The following is a 21,248-nucleotide window of genomic DNA, read 5'->3' on the forward strand; positions in this document are numbered from 1 at the left end:
ATTCCAGCACCTGAAGCGAGGGCTCCTCCTTAGAGATTTTAGAAGCTCTGTTGTATTGCATTTGCTTGGGAGAAGGACTAATAAGTGACTTTCTTATATACGGTCGATAAAGAAAAGCCTTTCAAGCAACTAATTAAATATTTCTAAATTGGACAGTCCGGTCTATAAAAGCATTATCATCTTGAGATGAAACAGGGACCTACCCATCTATTCATGTATGGATGTATAGACATTAGGGGAGAAGGGGGTAAGTTGTGCCCGTGGGTAAGATGAGTCACACCTCGTACCTAGGCAACCATACACAAAAGTAATCATGTGATCACAGATTTATGAAAAATAATTCATTTCCTTGAATCTGTGATGGAGGAGAGCACATGGAAAAAGCTATTCAGATTTTTGCTATATCAAGTGATTTCATCATGCTAAAGATGTCATGATTATTGTATCTAAATGGAAGTAGATAGGTTTGAGGCTGGTACAGTATGAGGTCATAACTGTGTGCCTGATTAGCTATGTGACACAGTTTTGTCAAAGGGGCAGTTGTGGGGTAAAATGTGTCATTAGCCCTGGGGCAAGTGGAGCCAATGTCTCAGCTTATCCCGATGTAATTACATTTACATTCTAGTAAAATGTAGTTCATTTAAACATAACAGAGCAGATATCATTATGTCAGGAGACAACAAACACAAAACAAACGGGTTCAGCCACCTTGGAGGATCTAAAAAGAGCAGCAGAGGAAGTGTCAGCAGGAAAGTCGATTTGATCAGTGGCAAGAGAACAGAAGATTGACAGGATGAGACTGGAGAGATATATTGAGAAAATCGACAAAGGTGAAGTACCAAGAGCAAGTTACGTCAGACACACACACACGTCACACACACACATTGGGCTGAACTAAATTGTGCAGAGTTGTGCTGAAGTAAACATCAGTTATGTTGTTAGACTGTGACAGAAGACAAAGACAGAATGGGGAGACAGATTGTCTGCCCCTGCATGCTGGTAAGTTCTTAGGAAAAAAAATGTTTTAAGTTGTGTAATATTTTACATCCATAGGACTCAACTTGCCCTGTCCAAAAGACCATTTTTTAATGTGTCATATACTCTTAAAACTGTATTAGTTACAGAAATTATTTGAATTTCCATGGACTCCCAAACCATTTCAGCCCACAGGTGGCAACTGCACTTGCAAAGGTAGCGGTCATTTCTCATCAGTGAATATTTTTCTACATGCTTTAAATGTTCTTATTGTGATGACATAATGGAAAACAACCAAATAAATAATTGAAAGAAAACAAGTCATGTCTGCACTTACTTCCTGTGTCACATGATGATGTCATCTTCCTGTTGGAGCTTCTTGGAGGCATGGCAGAAGTAAATCTCCCAATAAAAAGTAATTTTCATATAACCATGATAGTTTAATTGTTAACATGTCTGGGTGGCAGCTTTATACAGGATGAATGAAACGAAATGAATGAAAACAATGATGATGATTTGCAAAAGAAGTAAAAGAAAAATATTAAATTTTTATGATATGCAATCATTGGGCTTTACCACGGTCAAATTTAGACAAGTGAGTAACCATTCAACTGATGATATTAAATCAACTTGAATAACTATAATAACTTTCCTTCAATGAGTTGTAATATTCTCAATTCTCTCTCAGGTACACATCAGGGTTTTAGATGTTCTCAGTGCTGGTGAGTCACCTGTAGTTGCCTTGAACATTACAGCGGTGCCTGTCTGAGCAGAACGCACATGACTGTGACAGTGATGGCTCTGATGCTCAAGTGGTGTGTGATTTTAAACGCTTTCCATCAAGACGGCTCCAAGGAGAGTTATTTCTCAGATGATGGTCCTCAACTATCTCTCAATACCAGTGAACCAGAGACCTCAGAGTGTTTCCCCCGAGCCACACGTCATCAGTTCTGTTGAGCCTTTTTGTCTTTCAGAGAAAAGCCTAAATGTGCCTTTGACTTTTGGTAAAGCTCTTTTGGGACATTTTAGTGTTGTGTTGTAATGTTGACACTTTTTGTGATGTGTCTTACAATTTCAAGACAAATGTTGGTTGTTCAAGACAGTAAAACTTCAGGACTAAAGGCATTTCGCAGATATTTTTCATTTATTCATGAAGAAAATAAGATACAGGATTCTTCTGATGTCAATGAATGTTCTTATACTTTTATACTCAATGCACTTTGCCTGAATAAACATTGATCTGTTAAAAGCAATGAAATTGAATGGCATTTTTTCCTATAATGCATTTTTACATTATAGAAGTACTTACAACGTGCGTATCCACTGGCAGCTATAGCTGCCGTGTTTAAACAAGATTTTCATGGAAAAAAGCAAACACTGGGTGAAAATAAATGTAGATGTTTATATTATACTGCCAACATGGCTATATACATGACATCTTTGTGAAAATTGGGGGGGCCACAAATAGGTTTAGTATATATAGCAAATATTGCTCGAAATAATATTAAATATTGTGCTGTACTTGCACAGAATGTACAAAAGTGGGTCATTTTATGCATCTGGACTTGACAATAAATTTTACATCCAAACACAATTAAAAACAGACCTTATTGTTTAGCATGTTGACTAAAATATGTATAAGACAGCAACTCTTCAGAGTGTGCACCTTTTAAAGTACACAAGCAGACATGATACATGTCATGAACACACTTACACAGAGGTAGTACTCCTGACTGAGGTGCTGCAGCCCTCTGTGTGTGGTGGGTGTTCCCTGCATGGCAGGTTTAACACAGGCAGTCATTACACTACAGCGGCCCACTGCCCCTTAGAGGCTAAAACCAACGTCTACACCCAAACATAGGAAATGGTCAAAGAAAACTCAAATAAGGAAAAAAGCACAGAAAACTTTATTATTTACAACTCATTTATAATGCTGGATCTGATCCATCAACAACTTAGATTCGTACATTCTTACAGTACTTACATTCTCTTGATGTTTTAATACATCAGCCACTAAAATCTGCTTCTCTTTTTTAAGTATAAAAAAAAATATCATACATCTCCATATCAGACTTTTTTAACATTTGTCATTTGATGTGAAACCTCAATCTGGACTTCCTGTCAGCATCCTGTTGAAGTACAGGACTGCAGGCTCTTCAGTGAGGTTTTGGATGCTGTAGGCGTGTCCTGTGTAACAGAACAACACAGTAAGGAACAACAGAATAACATAACATGAAGACGCTGTATAACAGAGAGCATTATTACTTTTCATGGAGATACACTACCAGTCAAAAGTTTGGACACACCTGATTGAATGTATGTTTTTCATTATCTTAAAGCCATTTTGATCTAAAGGCTTATGCTTAAATGCTTGAAATTTGTTTCTTAGTCAATAATAGTTTTGATGTCTTAACTATTAGTTTAAAATGTGAAAAATAGTAAAAAAAATAAAGAAAAATGTGTGTGACCAAACTTCTGACTGGTACTGTGTATCCGAGGCTATACAAGTATGACTAAAATGACTGTCCAGGTGACTCTTATTTTGCCGAATATTGTGATCACAACTGATTAAGTACTACTGATCATCTGGAGAATAAAATTATTTTATTACACCATTCTTACTGGAACAACATATTGACTATTTTCAACTTTCACTTTGTCTACTTTTTAGTGCAGTAACCCTCTCACAGCAGCAGCTAACATCTCAAAATCAGCAAGGTTACTTCCAATTTTGCAGCGGTCCTTATTCACACATTCACATCAACCTACACTTAATCTTTGGGTTGTTTCGGTCTAATTTATGGGGAAAACAGAGCATTGCCTTTTTGCACTCATGCTTGATTTTGTGATGATTTTGAGGTGATTTAATACATTGGTCATTTTACTTCGAAGAGCACCAACAACCCCAAACACTGACTGTTTTGTACTTTACGCCATCAAAACCATAACTTGTAACTAGATTAATTCTAAAGCATAGATGATTATTTTTTTGCTATTTAACATCATCATCATGGCATCAACATCATCCATGGCAGGGCTCTAAAACACAACAATTATGGCTGCAACTGCGACCTAAATTTGAACTGTGCAAGCTTGAAATCAAATTTGGGAGCACTGGTGTGAGTGCAGGTAACTGTCTTGGTGAGTCTTTAGTGCCATTAATGAAAACCCCTCTGTCTACATCAGTAAAATTCTTCTGATGCCCTTACCAATTCACAGAGAGAGAGGCTACTCGCCATGGAAACAGTCATAAACATTAATGTCATAATAAATGTGTGGGGCCAGTGATGAATTCAAGAAGTCACAGGTTTCCAGAACTCAGAAAAAAAAGTTAGTGTGTAATTTTTGCTGGGTGCTCCTAAATTTTGGTGGGGAGCATCAACGAAATTACTTCAATGCTGCCTTATTATACAGTTATTGATCGTGGAAACTAAAATAGAGATATACAATTTAATGCTGTGCTAAATATATCATATGCTTACCATATGGCACCATGAAGGATTGTCCTGGGTTGAAATGGGACTCCTTGCCATTGATGGTCATACTCACACAGCTTGTGAGGACGTTAAAAACCTTCAAAACAGAACAAGCAAAAAAAAAAAAAAAGGTCAGCATAATGGAGCATATATGAGTAGACAGTGAGTACAAAAGAGGAAAACAGTTTACTCACTGTTGTGGCATTGTGATCCACCCAAAGAGGCTTCTTCATGTAGGAGCCCAGCAGGATCTTGCCATTACAGAAGGAACCACAGTGCAGATCCATGTGGAAGCCCATCGCTCTGCCCTGGTAGAAGTACCAGTTAAAACGGTCTGGAGTCATCTCACTTCCATCTAATAGAAGTCAAGGAAAAGTCAAAATTACTTCATGGTAGGCCTGGGGCAATAATTTAATATTATTTATCTTTCAGTAGAGTTATATGGCGATGAAATAATATGGAGTTATAGTGATAAACAATTCTGTTGACTAAATTAATGATAAAAAGCGAATAGTAATTAAAAAATCTCATGAAATGAGATCTGGTTCAATATATTATTTGAAAATGACAGTTGTATAGTACTTTAGATTACCATTTTCATTATTAGTCAGTTTAGTGATTTAACATGTCATTTTGCATGTTATCACATATCATTACTGTATATATCGATATTGAAATACTTTATGATTATCATGATGCTAATTTTGTACATATCGCCCAACCCTACGTGATGGTTCATGTCAGATGTCACATTCAATGGCCGCCTAAGTCACCTGTTCTCACTCTCTCACACAGTTTAACAAGGGAACAAAGACCGTTTTCCAGCCCAAAAAAAATATTAACAATGATAACCTTTATCATACCAATTGGCCAAATGGGGTGTGGCAGTGGGTTTGGCCTCTAACTAAAAGGCATAGACTATAGCTTCTGAACTGATTCACATACCATCAAACTTTGTGTGACTATCAGCGGACATAAGAACGTGGCCCAATCAAACAAAATGGGGGCGCTGGAAAGCTCACATGGTGCTGATTGGCCATGTGGTGTTGAGATAATTGACTAAAATACTTAAAGGTGACATGAATTTGAACAGGCATATCTCATGTCCCATTTCAAGTATAGTCATGAAAATGTGTGCATCTCCTGAAGTGAAGTGTTAACGGGGCATGGGAGACGTTATTAACTTTTGGTGAAAATCCGACATGTGGAACTGGCATATCTTGAATTGCATAGCGTAGACAGAGGTATGCACTCTACTGAGTGGCATCTAGTCTCTTTTGTTTTGGTAGTTACCTCTATCTGTAAAGTTACCTGAATCTATAAATTATTTAAAAGAGGCTAAATGAAGTGTGCTTAGACTCTATATTTTAGCAGATATATTTTCTTACTGTCGATCATGACAGGCCACAAACTCTTGAACCACTCCGTTAGGTTGGCCTTATCCTTAACCTGCAAGACCAGCGGTCTGAGAGGAGGACCACACAGTTCTGATTCAGACAGCACAGGATGGACGTCTCTGGAGGACGGGAGAGCTGAACAGACAAATAGTAAAGATAGTAAGGAAGAGTTAAATTACACATGAGAAACGTATTAGGATGTCTCAGAGAATAAACCATGTATACAAATTGAACAAACTTTACTCAAAGCAAATCTTTATATATATATATATATATATATTTTTTTTTTTTTTTTAGGCTAGGGCATGGTTCATGAATATACAGAATGTTTAAAACATACTCAAGTCCTCATTTTCCTCATAATGGTCCGGCTTAATCATGGAGGATGGCCCACTTCTGAGGCTTTTTAACCTGCCAAAAAGCAAAAAAAAAGAAAATATCAAAACACAATTCATTTTGAAAAGGAAAAAGGTTAAAAGGCCAATTTGCATCTAGAACGATAACTATAAAGATAACAACAAACAGTAATGATACTTTCTTGCTCAAGCATTCACACGACAACAATAGTTTTATTTTGCCGCACGACTTTTCAGACCAAAATAAAGGATAATTCCTGACTTGCTTTTACTTTACTCACTCTCTAAAGTAACTAAATGACTTATTGTTGTAAGATTTGAATTCATGAATTGCTGCAAAGGAGAAAGGAGCCGGGAGAATCAAGTGTTCGGTTACGGGAGTTGTCTTGCTTTGAAGTGTTTTCAAGTATTTGCATGGCAATTTGATGGTCGCCTTTCTCTCCTGCAAGACGGTCTATCTAAGCAAAGATAAGTTCCTCAGCAAACAAAGCCGTCACTGCAGTGAGCTACCGAATTCTCCGTCTCCCCCCCCTTCTTTCTTAGAACTTGGCTTTGGCTGAAAATGTTTTATCGTTGTCTCAGCAGTCCAAATAAAAAAACGCTCTGAGATCGATCAAAAAATATAGTTATCGTTTTGGATGTTTTTATAGTTACCGTTGTAGTGGGAACACAGACATTTCATCTACTTAGAAAGATTTAAATCTTTTTATAGTTACATTTATAGTTTTGTTCTAGATGTGATTGGGCCTTGAGAGTGGCAACATTCAGCCTGTTTCTTACGTGCTATCTGAGTGACTGTCCTGTAGGATCTCATGGTTCGAAGGCCAGCTCCGCCTCTTCCTAGATTCTGCACCATACATCGCGACCGTGGCAGTGTCAGTCTTGTTGAGTTTGATGCGCTCAGTGGCAGGAACTTGTACAGGCTCCTCAGCAGGACACCCAGTGACATTGCTGCTCTGAGTAGTCTGCTCCTCCTGGACAGAGAACAACATTTTACGGCTGCTCTTCTGACGTGTGTCTCTGCTGTTGGCCACAGCGGGGGTCTCTGCGCCTGAGGTGAAAATGTCCTTAAACATGGCCAAAGAGCGCTTGACCGTCTTTGGAGCTGAAAGTGGTTTCTGTTTCGGTAGGGGCTCAGGAGCTCCCCCCTGTGGCTTTGGCGAGACCGCCACATTGCCGTTTTTGGGGGTTCCGAGTGCGGGGGATTTCCGTCGTTTAGGCTGCATTGCCCTTCCCTTGTGACTTTTGGGGCTCTTGGGATTGGGGTTTTGAGGTTGTGAGGAGATGCTCTCCACATCCTCAGAGATTTCATTAACCTTCCACCAGCTACTGGTAGGTTTCCTCCTCCGTCTCTCTGGTACTGGCGTCTTGACATGCTCTTTGGGGAGAGTTCTTTGGGGAGAGATAGGGGCTGGTGTGCTGGGCATTTTTTCATTTGGGGTATGATGGTATATTCTGTCAAAAATCCTTTCCCCTGTAAAATATCACACATGGAGCATCTTAATATGTTGTAAACATTACTGTTGCATCTTTATAAATTTATCTGTAGACGTTTACAACACAGTGAGACTATTTGTACCTAGCTAAAAAGATAAAACAGATTACAACTATAACTTGAAAATGAATTAAATTATTTTATAAAAGATTAACTCTGAGCCCATCTGTGGAAACAAACCCCTGACCTTACCTGCAGCGAGGCTGTGCTCTCTGTGCGGGAGGGCCACAGAGCTGAGCAGTCCAGGGTCCAGGTCCTGATCTGGAAGCTGGTGCTGCTCCTCCTGATCATCATTAAATTCTTTGTCTGTCGGTGCAGACTCGTGCGGTGTTTCTCTCTTCTTAGTTCTCTTTTTGGTCAGTCTGGCCTTCTTTTTCTCGGTCTTTTGCAGTGCAATCTCACTGGGTGACGGCGCAGACTGCTTCTGATTTCTCTCCTCTAAATCTCCTTCCTTTATGGGCAAAGGTTCTGTTGCTTTGGGCTTTTTGTGGTTCTGTTTTGACTTCTTGACCACAGGTGGGTCAGTAACCTTTGTTTCCTCTGTGCAGTTCAGCCACCACTCTCCAGGCTTGTTCCTTTTCCTTCTCCCAAGCACCTGGTTGTCTTCACATGAGCTTCCCTCACCAGCACTTGAGGGTTTGGTCTGCTTAGCCTCTCCATTTGCTGGATCCTTTGATATCACTTTTCTTTTCGCTTCTGGTTTTATGATTTCTTTGGCTAGGGGAAAACAGGCAAAAAAAAGACCCTTTTATCATTTGAGATGCTTAAGGAGAATACCACTGAAATCTGCTTTGAGACTTTGAACATTCATTACCTTCCCTGATAGCCAAATTTCCAATGTGAATGAACAGAATTTTTGGTGGATATAAGCACTTTATTTGGCCCAAAGTTGTTACAATAAAATAAAGCTCATTTGACTTTAAAAACTCAAATAATCTATGATTACATAAAGTCACTCTCCAATTCACTGTCAGTGGAGCTCATCAAGGCTGTGAATCTTCTGGTTTCTACCTTCTACCTTATATAGTTGTTTACGTTCACAAATATTGATCTAGCAGTCCTAGGCCACAGAAACAGTATATGTTAATGTTCACAAATATTGATCTAGCAGTTCTAGGCCACAGAAACAGTATATGTTAATGTTCACAAATATTGATCTATCAGTCCTAGGCCACAGAAACTGTACATGAATATTCCTTTTAATGACCAATGTTTATAAATAGCCAAAAGATTCAGTGTTAACACATAGGAAGAGATTTAAATGGTAGCAGGACCTTACCTAGACCAAAATTCTGCTCTGCTTGTTGTCCTGGAGAATGTGGGTCTACAGCACCTCCATGCTCTTCACTGCTCTGCTCCTGGTTTTGCTCCTTTAGAGTCTCCACAGACAGAGTCTCTTTTACTGCATCAGACACCTGAATCCTTTCTCTGGTCCCCTTTAACGACTTAACTCTGCTCTTCTTAGCATTTTCTTTACCGTTTTTTATAGACTCTGATCTCCTCATCTCAGAAGACTTTGGAGCTTTCTTTTCCTTTTTCAGAGTGGATTTTCCTTTAACAGATTCACTGGTGGCACTGTCTTTAGGTTGGTCCTCTGCCTTGTCGGCAGCTTTGCTTTCTTTAGATGGCATCTTGCTACGCCCTGCCTTCTCTGGTTGGCTGTCCTTTGTCCCCTTGTCGACTGATCTTTCTTCATCAGTGCTGGAAGTTTTGCTCTGCTTCTGTCTGGATATACTCTTGCTGTGGCCTTTTTTACTTGGGATGGAAAACCAAAGAGGAGCGTCATCCTCCAGAATCAGGAAGTCATCTTCTGGCTCAGGAGGAGTGGGTTCTTTTACCAGAGACAGTGACTTCATGGGGCTTAAAAGAAGAGCGATGAATGGATTATTCACTGTTCTATGTTGAGTGCTAAAGTAATTCAGAAATGCACCAAGGGTAAGAAGCCTGTATTATGTAAAGCTGTTACAATTATGGCCATTTTTCATCAGGAAGACAAGGCAGCATCAAATTAATAAGTGGTACTGTTATTTCAACTCACCATGCACGTTTGGGCTGCCCAACATCTCTAAGCTTCTGTAGAAACGCAGTCATGTTTTTTCCCACACTGGTGCACATCTCCACCGGCAGCTGCCTGTTCGTACTTTCTGACTTTTTCTCATGAGCTGAGTGTTGAGGCTCCTGTGTAACTGCTGGCACTGGTGCGTCTGTACTCCCCTGCCTGGTAATAAGCAATACGCAAAAACAACACAAATGACTGAATAAAGTTCCGCTATAGCACAGGAAAATTAAACAATATATCGTTGCATTAAATGTACATCAAAGCGTGAAAAAGTGTTTGCAATATTATATTTTCATTATAATTAACTTCTTTGTCTAGCTTTATTACATGGAACAGAAATGTGTCTTTCATATCTTTCATGTCACCTCAATGAAAGCACAAAATAAATACAATAACTATGTATATAAAACATGGATCAATTCTTACTTTGGTGTTTTTTGGGGGGCCACCAGGGCAGGTGTTTGACATTTGTTGGGTGTTTTCTCTGTGACTGGGTCAGTCTTTTTGCTGCAGAGGATAGTCAATGTAGAGCAAATGAATACACTTGGAGCATAAACATTATCCACTCCTGAAAATGAACGAACTATTGTGTTGATTAAGTTTTAAAAAGCCTCACCATGACAATGCCTCCTTCTTTGTGTGAGTAGAAGTCTTGGATTTGCCTAAAGCAAACTTGTTCGGTGGAGACTCCAACTCAGCATCACCACTCCTAGAGAAAAGGAGAAATATTAAAGAAACATGTGCTGTAGGTTAACTAGTGAAAACACACTGACTTGCAATCTCAATGTCGACTTTTACATACACTTTCCTAACCCAAACAGCACTACAGACAAAAAGTATACACAAAAGTTATTTCAGAATACTTATTTTCTACTTGAAAGGCATAATTATATAATGCTCCTTACTCCTGTGTGATTTGCCCATTACACTGGGGTTTCTGGATAGGAAGAGGCACCATCTTCAGCTCTTCCTGTACATCATCATCACAGGCAAAAAGAATTGGGGACACAGTTCTGTCTTTTTCATAGTCTTGCTCCTCCACATCCATATTCCCCTCAATGGGGCTGGATGTCTTCATTGGTCGATGCTCTTTAAACGGGCTGTCCATATCTACCGTGAGGAAAAGCGGCATTCATCAACAGGCAAAATACAACTGTACTCAAGACAGGGCAAGGTAACAAGTACTTTAATTTAATATGGATTTATAAATTAATCCTTCATAATGCAATTAGAGCCCAAGTAGATTCTCAGTATCATGCATGTGCGAGTTTCTTACCAATGTCAAGTTTTGGACTCGCTGACTTCATTGCTGGTTGTATGGTATCTTCTGTAGGAACCTAAAGGGTAAAAAAAACACCTCATGTATGGCTCAGGACAGCTTAAAAGTAGAAAATCAAACAAAAATTCACAGCAGTAAAAAGCAAGGTGTAGAACTACTGTCTAGCATTGAACAGCAGAGAATCAACAACAAACCTACGCAAATCTAATTTACAAGACATTAACACTTCTGGCTCAAACTGACTGAAGTGAAAGTTAAAGGAAACTCGCAAAATTTAAGGGACGTGTGAATACAGTGCAAATTTCTCAGCATCATTCACATTTTTGCCTCATACAGCAGGTTTGTTTTACTGGCCCTACAACCCTGATGATTGGCTGGCTCTGCCTAAAGTTCAACCAACATAATTTCTGCATGTTAAATCAGCCATCAGGGACTTGTGGCCACTACTTCAAACTGCTTCTAACATTTTTTATTTGTGACACTCTGATAAGTTTGTTTTGGCCTTTATGTCAAGGGAGGAGCATCACCATATATTTTCTACAATTTACTCATAATATCAGCAACAGTCACAGTACTGATTGTACATTACCATTTGACATCTTGGTTGTTTTTCACTCTGATGATCTTCCTGTGTGACTGGTGAAGCCTCACTCTCCATCTCTTTTTTCTCTGTATTAGAGAAGGTTTTGTGCAGTGGAGACATGGGGAGTAAGTCACCATCCGAGGCTGAATCTGCAAAGAATGCCAACGTATAGGTTAACAGATAATGACATCAGGGCAGAATATATGCACTAGAAATTGTCTAAATCATAGGAACTCAACTTAATCACATACTTACCCAAGTCATCAAACATCCTATCAACGTCTTGCAGAGTCACCTTTCCTGTCCATTCTTTAGATGAACTGAAACACAAGTGTCAGGTCAAAATGTTGGTTGACAAACTTCATCATTCCCAGACAAAAGTTGTGAGGCTCAAAGCCAACTTGGGGAACAAGGGGAACACCGCTCCATTTAAGCCATTGTTGTGGTCTACCACATTAACAAATGAATTGTAAGAAATGGTGGAAGGGACTGGGAGAGCAACACCCATGCAAATGAATTGGGGAGAAGGATACATGTAAGCACTAGAACAGACTGAAGCTCATTTAGGTAGAAAAATAAAACATTCTGTGCATTCACAAAATCAGTCCGTAATTCATTATCTATGCAGTTACAAAGACTTCACACCTGCTGACATCCCTATAAAATATATATCCCTATATAATAATTTCTTAAATTGCATGGCATTCCCCTAGAAATCATTTTGAAATATTTGGCAAGTATACCTTTGCTTGTTTTGGACGTAGTGGAGCTTCCTCTGCGGTCTCCTCTGTGAACAGGCAAGAGGTATAGTAGTGTTAGTCCTGTGTCTTTGTGGAAAGCATCTATTTAGCAAAGTTACTTTGCTGAGGAAAGAACACTAGATTAAGCTTTCTGTTTTAGGCTAGATATTCCCTCAGCCCTCCCTGATCAGGAACACATATGAAAGACCAAACAAAAAGCAGGAAATCGGTAATTAATATAGGCCTAAGTAGTTTGTCCAAAATCTGAAATCCTGATAAAAAAAAATTAAAAAAAATAATAAAACCACACGCCTGTGCCATGTGTTCCGTCCAATTTTACACTGTATTAAACGTTTAACAGGAGGCTGAGTTGCACACTGAGAGGAAAATCCCCATCAGATGCCTAGGTTACAATAGCTAAACACAAGTTTGGGTGGGCGTCGAAAGTGAGGCTGAACACGACTGCTGACTCCCAGCTTTGTTGTCATTCTTATCTCCCCTCTCTTCTGTTTACCTTCGCCATGCTGTCTGAAGAACTAACGTTAGCTAATGGAAAATGAGTGGACTGCCCGTTCTTCTTTATTGTTATTAGGTAATTAATTCACCATTTCTAAATGGTGCTGTAGATGTTGGTTCAAGGACTGAAGGGACACGGTGGGCTAGAAGAGAATGGATAATAAACTGCGTTGAGGCCGACAACATTCATAACAGACACGGTGGTGATCCCTCTGGCTTACAACTGCGTACAGCACGGCGTGGGCGACCTAGGTAACGATACGGTTGCGAGACGTATTTTACTACCAACTTAAATTAAAAGACATTCACTTACCAGACTAGGGTATTTGGTTTCCATTCCCTTTTAAACTTTTTGTTTTCTAAATAGCCCGCGCACACCCGCGACCGCAACTTTCTTCTTCTTCTTCTACGTCGTCTTGGTTTGGCACAGACTGAACAGGCTGGCGCGGTGCTGCCCCCTGCAGGTTAAATGTAACGTAAGGCCGCGGTTTGGAAACATTTCCATTTCAATGAGCCCCCATTTGATTGTTTCCCTAGGAACCTCAAGTATATGGAAGACCAGATTAGTCATAATTAAATAAATAAATATGTGTCAGTAAAATAAATACTGACATAAATAAATACAGAAACATACGGAAGCCGAGAACGGCCGTGCTTACAATTATTTTTTTAATGCCGTTATCTCGAGATAACGAGATAATCAACCCGTTATCACGAGAAAACAAAATGTCGTTTCCTTCTATTACTTATAGAGATCAGGAGTGCCATGCCAGCATGCATAGGGCGTTTTGACAACTGAAGCAACCGATTTTTAAGCTGGAAATGTAACTACAGCAAACAAAACTACACATTTATGCTTCCTGTTCAGTTATGAATCCTCCCCGACAGTCATGACAGTGATCTTGATCACACTGTTTATTGCCTATTTTGGTCTTGGCCTTGACTTGGTCTCAATGCCCTTTGGACCTGGTCTTGACTTGAACTCAACTGGACCTGGTCTTGGAATTGACTCGGACTTGATTAAGGTGGTCTTGACTACAGCGCTAAATTTGAATGCCCTGTTCTTTTCCACAGCTGTAGGTCCCATCGCTGACATCCTGCAGCAGGCCCTCCTGCCTGTGGTCAGCCTCTCCAACTGCACCAAGCCTGACTGGTGGGGAAGCCTGGTCACCAAGAACAGGATCTGTGCTGGAGGACATGGACAGCTGGCTAGCTGCAACGTGACATGTAATATAGAAATGGAGAGATTTCAGTTCTAAAACTCGAACCGGGAGTTAATTTACGGTGGTACTATCACTCTATCACTAGTGTATGCTAAAGTGCCAACCTACCAGGAACACATGCATGATTTGAGTGTCTATATGTATATCTAGAGGCACTAGTTTCAGTCATATTCCCTGACCAGCAGTTCTCAGGTGAGTTGGTGCCCTTGCAACATGCAAATGACGAGAGTAGCCTATTAGCACCAAAATCATCTCTGTGCCTCCGGTAGATAGCTCTGTCTGGTGCACATGCTAATGCTTTAACATACAGTATGTTAAGTAATTAGGTGACCGCATTATCCTAAAAGTGAGGAAATGAGAACCTGTGTCAGCTCTAACGCTGGCAAATTTTAATGGCACACATATAAACCTGCCAGGCTTGTTTAGGGGATTGGTGAAATAGGCCTAAAATTCTATTAATAGAATGCACTTTCAATGGCAGAAGATCTTGATTTGTCTACATACTGAAGTTAGCAGAGTTAGCTAAATTGATGAAGATTGAGATTTTGTTTTTCTAAGTTACAAACCTACAGGCCATACCATAACAAGACTAAGCGTGTAACAGCCCCGTGACGCTGAATTTTGTGGAAGCGTCTGCTGAGATTTTACTAAAGCAGAGGGAAAATCACTGGTGTAAACACCTACTCAATTAAAAAGAAAAGTAGCTCATTTAAAATATACTGAAAGTAAAAGTTACTTTTTAATAATATATGGGAAGTGTTGTAGGGCAATGTAAAGTATGTGAGTATTTTTTCATTATTCTCCTATAGCCAGTGTGGTTACATTGATTTTGGTCCTGCTTGCCAATCCCATCCCTGTTGTAAGTAATACTTCCCTTCTCCACAGCTTCAAAATGTTGCTTGTGCATCTTGGACCTAAAGTTTGTGATACAACAAGCAACATTTTGGAGAAGATGACAAGGCAACATGTCAGTCAACAGGAATTGAAGTCAGACTTGCAGCATAATGCCATAGCATTAGAAGCTGCCATGTAGACAATGTGAGAGTGTTTATCCATCTACTTGGGCTGTGTAATCCTGCAATGTTGACCAAAATGTTACACAGTGTGCGTATCACGGATATAAAAGTGCTGATACACCTGGCAGTTTTTTAGGGCAATGCAGGCTACACTCCCAATACCAACTAACCAAGTCAAAACACAGGATTAACATCTATTCAAGTGTTGCCTTGCACAAAGACTTTCCTGTGTGATTAAAAAAAAAATGTAAAGGCAACTTATTGATCAATCTTGATCATCATATTCGCCCAGACATTTATTTCTCCTGGTGTGAGAAGATAACGACTGAATTTTAATTTTTGGGTGAACTATTCCTTTAAGCTAGTCTGTCACGGTTGAGAAGAAAATAGAGCAACAGTTAAGATGAACCTTCTGTTTTCTTTCCATTTGAAGATTGTGGAGGTTTGATCTGGAGAGTTTTGATAAAAGTGTCCAGCCTCTCCTCAAGCTGGTAAGACCAATACAAGGAAAAGAACCGGATGCCCACGGTGAAATATGGTGGAGGATCTTTGATGCTTTGGGCTGTTTTACTGCTAGTGGTCCAGATCTTGTTAAGATCGATCTCATAATGAATTCCACTAAGTATCAGGATATTTTAGCCCAAAACCTGGTTGCCTCTGCCAGGAGGTTGAGACTTGGCCGTGGAAGGACCTTTCAACCAGACAACGACCCCAGACATACATCAAACTCATCACAGAAATGGTTGCAGGAACACAAAATCAATCTTGTCTCCAGAACCCTATTGAAAGAGGGCAGTCCACAAGCACAAACCTAAGAATATCAAGGATCTTGAAATGTTCTGCATGGAGGCGCAGTCCCTCCCAAAGTGTTCTCCAACCTTGTCAGACATTACAGTAAGCGGCTATTGTACTAAACCATAAAACATTTTGTGTTTGAAGAACGTATTGTGTTAAAATAAAAGTGTACAACTCTCCCACATGTTTGAGCCCAAAATATGACCCATTGCATGTGTTGCATGCATGCTAACGTCTAGTGAGTGAAATAGGTAAATTAAACTATTAATTTTGCTGTGAACCCCTTGTAATTCCCTTAAGGACCCGTGAAGGTCCTCAGACCCAACTTTGACCCACACTGCGTTAAAATCTCCAACTGTTACTTCTGTGATTCATAGAGAGTTCTTGCTTGTTCTTACTGCACAGCTTCTACTTCCCACACTTCCTATCAAGATATTTCCCATCTAAGACTTTTGAAGTATCAAACTAATCTGAATATACATATACCCCTACCAAGTGGAATTTTAAAGTACTCACTCTCCAGCTGGTCACATTGTGAACAACTCATGTTGCTGAACTTTCAAAACATTTGATATCATGCATGATGTATACTTTATTTCAGAGAAAATATGTCAGAGGACTACCATCAGCATTGGAATATAAGTTGGCATTTGAGACAAAACAAACTTGAAACCCAGGGAATTGTAAACAAAAATAATAATAATACCGATAAGGTGGATTATGACGGTGTGTCTTGATTCTTCAAAATACACACCTTGCTGTGTTGTAACTGTCTCCTTATCTGTGCCTTGAGAGGGCTCTTAGCAATCAATATGTTAGAAAAGAGCCATAAAAAGTTCATAGATCAGAGTCAGCCAAAGGTGAAATGCATATTCCTGATGAAATGATGTATTGACTGTCACACAAGGAGTGCATTTGATTCACATTTGATGTGTCAAAACATACAAAATCAAACACTTTCAACTCAAAGTTATCAACAAAGAAACTGCATCAAAAACTAGAAGGGCACTCGAAGAGCGCAGACCTCCGCCAAGGTACGTGCTGTTATTGCTTGTTCGTGAGTCGGATCCGGATCCGCTCCAAAATTTAATAGGTTCTTCCTTGGCCCATGCTACACCCTTCCACGAAGTTTCATGAAAATCGGGCCAGTAGTTTTTCCCTAATCCTGCTAACGGACAAACAAACAGACAAACAAACAAATGGCACCGAAAACATAACCTCCTTGGCGGAGGTAATAACAATAACACAATTTCCCAATATATATTAGGATTTTGAACATGAGGTATCACTTGTCTTGAGCAAAACGTTTAGCGAAATATCTTTTTCTGCTTCTCAGCAATCTCCGTCGGTGACATGGCCTCAGGGCCGGCGTCTTCATAAAGTGGCTGTTTGATGTGCCTCCAAACCACCAAAACAATCCGCATGACAAACAGCGCACAGGCCAAAGCCAACAGCACAGCTAAGGGATGAAAGAACAGTAAGTACAACTTTTAAACAGATGGCTGTGCTCATCAAGTGTTTCTAAATGCAGTTTTACATACAGACTATAGCATTATAACATTTCCTCATCCAGCAGAGGTGGAAAGGTGATGAAACATTTTGCTCAAGTGGAAACACTGTTACCTCTGTTAACTTTACGTGTCTTGGAAATTACTGAAGTAAAAGTAAGAATCACGAAAACGTCACCAAAAAGTAGTACAAGCGCTTCCTGATTTACATTAAGATTTTGTTCATGTTACAATCTTCTTTTACTTTCCACCTCTGTAATCCTTCAGTGCATCAGTGAAATGAAGAAGTGGCATTTGTGAAATTATCATGAAATTCATGTATTTTTGTTGTCAGTGTCTTACCAATGAAGATGCCATTCCGGCTGGGTGCTGCAGCATCATAGTTTTTGTCCAGGTTTCCAGTCAGAGCCCAGATCACAACGGGGTAGATGGTGAGGATGTACCGCACATGCTTTTCAAGGACAAAGTTTTCCAGGATAAACCTGCGAAAGACCAAAAACACACACATTGCTTTGGAAATTCCCCCGATGGATGCCTGAGTTATGGCATGTTGCTTTTTTCACAAATGTTTTCCAGTGTGAGGAGCATTCTCCTTCGATGCACTTACCACACAAGCAACACAGCAGTCAAGATAGAGAGCGAGATGGTGGCAGCGTCCGTTGGAGAGATGTTTGCATCATAAGTCAGTACAATGGTCAGGTTAATTAGAGTTGCAATCGTTGTCCATGTTGCGTATATGGACACACCATTCTGAACCTGCAAATATATTAAAGAGTATGTGAGTATAATACACTCACACAAATACAGAAGTCTTCTTTGGCTGAACAGTGGATTTTTGTTGTTGTTCCTGAGTTAAAATCTTATCTGTCACAAAATTAGTAAAACAGATTAATGTAAGATGGTACCTGGAAGTGTATAAACCTTTACTAATGTTAATATGGGTGTCATACTAACCAACACACGGAGGAGCCACAAGTCCACTTTGTGGTATTTCTTGAGCCAGGCACCATAAATATGGAGTCCATGGCAGGTGTAGCATATCATGGTATAGTTTGTACAGATGACCAGAAGAAGAAAAACCAGTGCAGCAATCATCAACCTTTAGTAGGTGGGGGGGCAGCAGAAAAAACACATATTTCATCATGTTGTTGTAAATACTTTCTATGGTATGACCTTATGTGCCATATATTATGTTACAGCTTACATTATGTTGTAAATACATGTAGTGGCAGAAACCTTTGCTCCAAGTTTAACTTACAAAGCATCAACTTGTATCAGAAGTGAGCCATTTAAAGGCTTCCTTTAAAAACACTTACCCTCTGTCCCAAAGAATCAGCCAGCCAATATTGAAACACATATTGATGCACCAACTAATAAAGAATCCATAAGGCAGCACTGAGGGGCTGCAGTAAACAAAGCCATAGCCGTTCCTAGAAGCAAAACAAGAACACTGAATTATATGTTTATTCAGTGTAACAAATATACTGGGCAGACCTGGGTCAATTTAGGCAACCACAGGAAAGTATTTGACAGTTTATTTACTATACTATTTTGGTGAACTATGAACTGCTGACCCTCAATTTTGATTTGATTGCAGTGATTTGATAGCTGACAGTTTTCCTCATGCATCAAAGCCCACACATCTGGTATTCCAAGCAGGTTTAAAAAAAAAATAAAAAATACTAATTAAGTATTTGCATATCCTATTTGACCCAGGTCTGGTCTTTGGAAAAAGTTAAGATTTGTATTAATGTTTTAATAGAGAGAATATAAAAAGTAGGCCCTAACTTTCTGCAAAGACTAGTGAGGATGTAGATAATCATTGAAATCAGCCAGGTGTAAATGACGGCCCAGATGTTGAAGGTCCATCCTGAAGGTGTGACCTGGGTGTCAAACACAGCGGACACGTTGGCTGTGGTGGTCAAATAGGGACCTGGGCAGGGAAATTAAAACAATGAATGAAGACATGAACAGAACTGTAGTGAGAGGGATGTGACCTGTTAAACTACCATTCGTGATTTCTCAGTAATCCTACAGTACTCGTTCAAAATGCTGCATATTGAAAGAGAGACAATTAAAAAAAAAAACTTACCAATTCCAACAACAGCCAGCCCATTGAACACCAAGCTTATTGCAAAGAGGAGAATAGACACTACTATCGCAGCAAGACGTCCAGAATCGTGTTCTCCCATTGTGGTCAACTATGAGAAAAGAAACCTTCAGCTTATTCAAAAATAGAGTACTTGTTAATATTTATGCAGAGAACGTTGAGATACTTTGTCAAAGCACTGACACTAAAGAATTGATAGATATGGCACATCTTCATTATCAGATACTGTTTTGTTAGATTTGGTACATCTAAAATAGCACCAGTGGCTTATCGTGAGTGAGCAGGTTAGGGTTAGTGTCTTGCTCAAGGAAATGTTGAAGTCACACAGATATTAAGGATAAGGATAAGGATGTTTTATTGTCATTCCAGAACATGTTGTACATGAAAGCGAATGAAATGAGGTACTCAGGTCCCAGTTCAGGTAATAGCAATAATAAAATCAAGAAGAAAGCACACAATAAAAACACCATTATAAAAATAAATAAATAAATATATAAATATAGGTATAAATGTAAAGTGAGCAAAGTGTGAGGATAGGAATAAGACTGTAAAAATCTGAAAAATAAACAAGGTGCCAAGTGGGCCCAAATTGCAACATGCCCTGATATGAAACAGCAGAAAATTGTTTAGTGAGAAGCAGCAATTGTTCAGTGTGATTTGCAGGATTTTCAGTCTTAAAGTGCAGAATTTCTCAGTCTCAAATTGCAGCAATGCCCTGATATGGAGTAATAGTAATAATAGCAGCAACTATTCAGATCAGTGTGATGCAGAAATAGTAATAATAAAAGTAATTGATGGAAACACAGAGACTCTTGCAGGGAATTAACCTAAGACAGCAGGTTATGGGACGGTCTCTGTAACCACTAAGCCACTCTGCCATCCCAAGTTTGATTTAAAAGAAATTAATTGTGAATGTTGTCATGGAAGTGACTCAGAAAGTTGGGATCAACAGCAGGGTGGCGTAGCTGACCCTGACCTCTGACCTCTGACCTCCCTGTGGAAGGGGGCCAGAGATAATAAAGTATCACATTATCATTATACGTCTGCCACAAGGAATATTGATCCAAATTATGCCTTTTTCTTGATAAATCAGCATCTTTCTCATAACCTTTACTGATGTGTTTTACCATAAAAACATGATCAGAAGTTAGTTATCTTTTGTGTATCAGATAAACCACTGCAGAGTGTTGATGTGAACGAGGAAGTCCTTTCTGTTATTCTAATACTGTGATTGAAATGCTTCAGATATATGATGTGAAAAGTAAACTATTTTCAGAATTTTAATAAAATTCTAGGCTGAAATAGACAAATGACAAGATTTATCAAGCTTTTAAGCAATGTGTAATTTCAGAGAGGCACATGTGCCATCACTGCATGTTGTGTTTTCTTGTGCATAATTAAGCTGACTGGCTGCATGACTTAGATAACAACAAGTGCCACATGATCAAGACTGGTAACACGATGAAGACAAATAAGACATACCTTTCCTTGCCCCTCCCTATGTAAGCCGAGTCAGTATGGAGAACAAGAGAGACTGTGCAGGGGATGGGTGACTGCTTAACTTATAGAACAGCTGGTTGTGCAAGAGGAAGGTTTATGACCACCTAACCCATCACGTGCATCTCTTATCTGGCATACACTTCTGCCTCAGTGCAATATATCATAAAAGGATAACATGTTTTCCCCCCCACACCTAATTATGAAAGGCATTCTTTGCTTG

At 39.4% G+C, this 21,248-nt stretch overlaps 2 protein-coding genes across 2 annotated transcripts; both read right to left on the reverse strand.

Annotated features, from left to right (window-relative positions):
* Positions 1-2,632: 2,632 nt before the first annotated feature.
* LOC139663394 (muscle M-line assembly protein unc-89) lies at positions 2,633-13,237 on the reverse strand. The gene is made up of 17 exons (XM_071542047.1): positions 13,190-13,237; positions 12,364-12,407; positions 11,876-11,940; positions 11,627-11,769; positions 11,035-11,095; positions 10,664-10,868; positions 10,375-10,467; positions 10,185-10,265; positions 9,738-9,917; positions 8,979-9,559; positions 7,892-8,416; positions 6,985-7,678; positions 6,189-6,259; positions 5,840-5,983; positions 4,646-4,806; positions 4,458-4,548; positions 2,633-3,162 (listed from the first exon to the last, which is right to left on the reverse strand). The coding sequence occupies exons 1-17, from the start codon at positions 13,211-13,213 to the stop codon at positions 3,080-3,082; spliced, it is 3,246 nt and encodes a 1,081-aa protein (XP_071398148.1). The 5' UTR covers positions 13,214-13,237; the 3' UTR covers positions 2,633-3,079.
* A 3,980-nt stretch (positions 13,238-17,217) lies between these two features.
* On the reverse strand, positions 17,218-19,610 carry LOC139663357 (uncharacterized). The gene is made up of 7 exons (XM_071542007.1): positions 19,511-19,610; positions 19,207-19,351; positions 18,735-18,848; positions 18,373-18,517; positions 18,026-18,174; positions 17,761-17,900; positions 17,218-17,369 (listed from the first exon to the last, which is right to left on the reverse strand). Exons 1-7 carry the CDS (start codon positions 19,608-19,610, stop codon positions 17,218-17,220), a joined length of 945 nt encoding a protein of 314 aa, XP_071398108.1.
* Positions 19,611-21,248: the final 1,638 nt, after the last annotated feature.

This window comes from Centroberyx affinis, unplaced genomic scaffold (genome assembly GCF_046629955.1).
Source record: "Centroberyx affinis isolate AG114_WGS23_722 - 3 ecotype Tasmania unplaced genomic scaffold, CSIRO-AGI_Caff_v1 ptg000224l_1, whole genome shotgun sequence".
NCBI lineage: Eukaryota > Metazoa > Chordata > Actinopteri > Beryciformes > Berycidae > Centroberyx > Centroberyx affinis.